The sequence below is a fragment of the Mus caroli genome, chromosome 7 (genome assembly GCF_900094665.2).
Source record: "Mus caroli chromosome 7, CAROLI_EIJ_v1.1, whole genome shotgun sequence".
Classification (NCBI taxonomy): domain Eukaryota; kingdom Metazoa; phylum Chordata; class Mammalia; order Rodentia; family Muridae; genus Mus; species Mus caroli.
In genome coordinates this window covers 18,576,076-18,581,111 of record NC_034576.1, presented here as the reverse complement: position 1 = coordinate 18,581,111, position 5,036 = coordinate 18,576,076, and the positions used below count along the sequence as shown (strand labels likewise).

The 5,036-nt window shown below is 48.8% G+C and overlaps 1 protein-coding gene across 2 annotated transcripts in view; it reads right to left on the bottom strand.

Annotated features, from left to right (window-relative positions):
* The window catches only part of Rtn2 (reticulon 2), a 14,367-nt gene that overhangs the window by 5,875 nt on the left and 3,456 nt on the right, over positions 1-5,036 (bottom strand). The window contains exons 2-5 of one of the 2 annotated variants that reach the window (XM_021168507.2): positions 4,350-4,394; positions 3,800-4,270; positions 3,432-3,706; positions 2,986-3,022 (exon numbers count right to left, since the gene is read on the bottom strand). In XM_021168507.2, the coding sequence (XP_021024166.1) occupies positions 2,986-3,022; positions 3,432-3,706; positions 3,800-4,270; positions 4,350-4,394 (828 nt within the window). The remainder of the gene's footprint in view (positions 1-2,985; positions 3,023-3,431; positions 3,707-3,799; positions 4,271-4,349; positions 4,395-5,036) is intronic. The other variant, XM_021168508.1, reaches the window with a different exon arrangement.

The following is a 5,036-nucleotide window of genomic DNA, read 5'->3' as shown; positions in this document are numbered from 1 at the left end:
CCAGACACAATTGTGGATGCCAAGAATTGCATGCTGAACGGAGCCTGATATAGCTGCCTCCTGAGAGATCCTGCCAGAGCCTGACAAATACAGAGGTGGATGCTTGTAGCCAACCATTGGACTGAGCGTGGGGTCCCCAATAGAGGAGTTAGAGAAAGGACTGAAGGAGCTGAAGGGGTTTGCAGCCCCACAGGAAGAACAACAATATCAACCAACCAGTTCCCCAAGAGCTCTCAGGGACTAAGCCATCAACCAAGGAGTACACATGGCTCCAGCTGCACACGTTGCAGAGGATGGCCTTGTCATGCATAAATGGGAGGAGAGCCCTTGGTCCTATGAAGGCTCAATAGATGCCCCAGTATAGGGGAACTGAGGTGGGTGTGGGTTGGTGGGTGGAGGGGCACCCTCATAGAAGCAGGGGGAGGGAGGATGGAATAGGGAGTTTCCGATGGTGGGGGGAACCAGGAAAAGGGATAATATTTGAAATGTAAATAAAGAAAATATACAATAAAAAAATCTAAAAAAAATAGTTTGGGAGGAGAGGGGTGGGGCTAGTGAGATGGCTCAGAGGTTAAAAACATTGGCTGCACTTCCAGAGGTGCTGAGTTCAATTCCCAATAACCATATGTTGGCACACTACCATCTGCACGTAGGTGTACATATAGACAGAGCACTCCTACATTTAAAAAATATTAGTAGGGGCTGGAGAGATGGCTCAGCAGTTAAGAGCACTGACTGCTCTTCTGAAGGTCCTGAGTTCAAATCCCAGCAACCACACAGTGGCTCACAACCATCCATAATGAGATCTGACACCCTCTTCTGGTGTTTCTGAAGATAGCTACAGTGAATTTAGATGTAATAATTAATAATATCTTTTAAAAATTAGTAAATAAAAATTTTAAAAAGGTTCAAAAAGTATTTATTTATTGATTGATTGATTGTTTTGAGACAGAGTTTCTCTACACAGTCCTGACTGTCCTGAAACTCACTGTGTAGACTTAGGCTTGCCTCAAACTCATAGAAATGACATCTGGCCCAAGTAAATGTTTTTGGTTGTGTTTGTTTGTTGTTTGTTTGTTGTTTGTTTGTTTGTTTGTTTTTAAAAACACAAACAGGCTTGTCCTATGGTGGCATATACCTTTGATTCCAGTACTTGGGAGGCAGAGACAAGCAGATATCTGGGAGTTTGAGGCCAGCCAGCCTGGTCTACACAAAGAAACCCTGTCATGAAATTAACTAACTGCTAACAAAACCCACAGTGTCTCATGTTGCCCAGGCCAGCCTTAAACTACCAGTCCTCCTATCTCAGTCTACCCAAGTGTTAGGATTAAAATCCTATGTCTGAACTTGACATTCTGATCTGCCTTCTCTGCTTCCCAAGTGCTGGCACTACAGATGTGCACCAACCACACTTGGCAAACTCATTTTCTTTTTTGACAGGGTTTCTCTGTGTAGCCCTGGCTCTCCTGGAACTCACTCTGTAGACCAGGCTGGCCTCAAACTCAGAAATCCACCTGCCTCTGCCTCCAGAGTGCTGGGATTAAAGGCAGCGCTCCTTGTGAGTATGCCCACATGAGTGCAGGTGATAAGGGTGGCCAGAAGAGGGCGTCAGATCCCTAGAGCTGCAGTTGGGTGCAGCAATCCTGCCTTCTCTGAGAAGATTAAGTGCTTTAAAGAGCGAATCCATCTCTTCAGCCCAAAGAGTAAAGTTTTTGTAGAGGCCCTGGGGGTGGGGGCGGGGTCACTGCATAAAAATACTTGCAGTGCAAATCCCTAGAGCCCACGTGGTCAGAATTTGTAATCCCAACAACTTCGGAGAGATGAGAGGCTGAACCAGAAAGGAGAACGGCCCGGAGTAAGCAATGTAGCAACAGAAAGAAGAGAGATTTTCCTGTGGGTCTTTGTGAAGTTTGGGACCAGCCTGGTTTACAGAGTGAGTTCCAGGACAGCCAGAGCAACATAGTGAGACCCTGTATCAACACACCCCACCCCAACCCTTGCAAAAGAGAGACTCTACTTTTACAAGGTGAGGATGGACTCTCAAAAGTCCTTTGAGGGCTAGAGAGATGGCTCAGTGCTCTTGCAGACCTGGGTTCAAGCCCGGTGGTATTGATACCTGCCCATGTCTTTAGTCCCAGCACTCAATAGGCAGAGGCAGGTGGAGCTCTGAGTTCAAAGCCAGCCTGGTCTACAGAGAGAATTCCAGGACAGCCAGGGCTACACAGAGAAACTGTCTTTGAAAAAAAGAGGAAGAAGAAGAGGAAGAAGAAGAAGAAGAAGAAGAAGAAGAAGAAGAAGAAGAAGAAGAAGAAGAAGAAGAAGAAGAAGAAGAAGAAGAAGAAGAAGAAGAAGAAGAAGAAGACAACGACGACGACGGCAACGTGGGTTCAGTTTCCAGCACCACACCACAGGTCACAGCCATTCCAGCTGCAGTTACAGGGGATGTGAGTCCCTCTTAGACCTCCACAGGCACCAAGTATGTGCATGGTGCACAGACATACATGCAGGCAAAACATTTATATACCTAAAATAAAATAAATATTACATATCTAAATATTTTAAAAGTTAATTAAAAAGACTAAAACCCATGGGCTTGATATGATTTGCAAGTGCATGTATTCACACACACACACACACACACACACACACACCTACACACACACATACACACAATAAATTCATTTAAAAATTTTTGAGCCAGGGTCTCACTATATACCCTAAGCTAGAGTTGAGCTTACTGTGTAGACTAGCTTGACCTCACACTCACTAATATTCACCTGCCCCTGCCTCCCAAATACTGACAGTAACGGTGCATGCCACCATTCCGGGCCTCAGCATTTAAAACATTTCGTAAGTCCCAGGGTCATATTCAGCTTCTAGGTGGACCACTTCAAATGAGAAAGGGAGGGTTCATTTTTTTTTTTTTTGACAGCACCCAATCCTGGTACCAACAAGGAGCTTTGATCTTGTGGGTGGGTAGGGAACTATATAGAGCCAATAGAAGCAGGGTCTGGGCTGGGGGCTGCAGGTCTATAATTCCAGCGGAAGCTGAGGCAGGTGAATGGAGTTCAAGGGCAGCCTGGGCTTATTTCAAAATAAAAGCCGAACGGGATCGGAAATTACACACACACACACACACACACACACACACACACATATATATATATATACGTGTGTGTGTGTGTGTGTGTGTGTGTATCAGTGGTAGAGCTTGTGCCTTGAGTGCAGTAGGTCCTAGAGAAGGTTACCAGTGTGAATGTGTATTGGAGAGACCCATCAAACCACACACCCAGGTAAAGGTAATTTTGGGGGACTCCCTTCTCCACTGTTCTTGGGTCCTGTGCCAAGCTGGTCCCGTCACATTTAAGTGTAAATCTCTTCACCTCTGTCATAGCTGTACATGGTCCTCCGTAGCCAAGTCCTTTGCTCACAAACTGCTTACCTAGAAGGAGCGGCTCCAACATGAATTCTGATTGGTCTGTGCTATCGAGGCACTGGGCCGTGATTGGCTCCTGCTCCAGCAGCCGCCAATGCTCTTCTACCTCATTCAGCAGAGGCTCATCATCAGGACCGGAGTTCGAATCTTGGGATCTTTGTGGGGATGGAGTATGCGCCTGGGGGGTTCCGGAGCTAGGGCTAAGTTGAGGAGTCAGGACCTCAAGTTGCAAATGTAGAGACTGAGCAAGTCGGAGTTCCAGATTCGTCTCTGGTGTCATAGAGAGGGAAAGCCATGAGCTTGCTTTCTTCTTGGATGTATCCTGGTTAGCCACACACCCGCCACACACCTCTGAGATCTCACCTTCTCCAGCCTCGCTGGCCTCCAATCCATCAGGCTCCTCATTTTCCAGCGGGGTGGAGCTGCTGGTGGCCGAATCCTCCCCAGATCCCGCACTCCGGACAACCCAGCCAAGCTGGTCCAGCCGCAGCCTCAGTTCCTCCAGCGGGCGCTCAGCTGGAGGCACGGGGTCAGGGTCACCGCGGCGCCCTGGCTCTGGGGACTGGCTCAGGCTAGGGATGCTTTCCAAGCTGTCACCCAGGCCGGGCTGTTGGGGTGGGTCCCGTGGTTCTGAGACTGAACGTCCCTGGGGCCGGGGACGACGAACAACTGAGTCCCTACGGCCCCCTGAGCCCACAACGCCGTCGAAGGCAATGTAGGAAAAGGTCAGCTCCCTGGGGGTGCCCCAGTCCTGCGATGTGGTCTCCTCCTCTTCATCCTCTGAGAATTCCCGGGCTGTGTGCAGCTCCCGAAAATCTGAGTCGTCATTCCCTCCTGCAGTGGAAGAAGGGTTCTCAGACTCTCCAGACTATCCAGTCACGACACCTTGACACACACACACCATTCCACTTACCTTCCGTGGAATCGGGGGTAGAAGAGGCTGTAGATGGAGCTTCTTCTGCAACGGGAAAGAAATGAGGATTCTATAACCTAGAGGCTTAGATGATTCATCTAAGTCAAAGACACGAGCTTTGGAGGCTCAGCAGGTACACGTGCATGCTGACAATCCTGTGTACCTGACCCTCTAAAGTTGACCTCTGACATAAAGGGCCCAGGGCCCATGCAGCATGCACTCAGGCTCACGCACACGCATGCAAACACACAAACACTCACACACAGATGGACACCCACACGTAAGCACACAAAAAATTCTTTTTGTGGTTGGGGGGACGGGATTCAAGACAGGATTTCTCTGTCTAGGAGCCTTGGTTATCCTAAAACTTACTCTGTAGACCAGGCTGGCCTTGAACTCCACCTGCCTCTGCCTCTGCCTCTGCCTCTGCCTCTGCCTCTGCCTCTGCCTCTGCCTCTGCCTCTGCCTCTGCCTCTGTCTCTCGAAACTGGGATTAAAGGCATGTACCACCAGCGCCCGGCCTAAAAAAATTTTTTTAATGATGGAAATGCACTATCGCTGGAGGCCTGGATAGTTGGAATTTTAAGAAATCTTAAACTGCTGGGCAGTGGTGGCGCACACCTGTGATCCCAGCACTTGGGAGGCAGAGGCAGGCAGATTTCTGAGTTCGAGGCCAGCCTGGTCTAC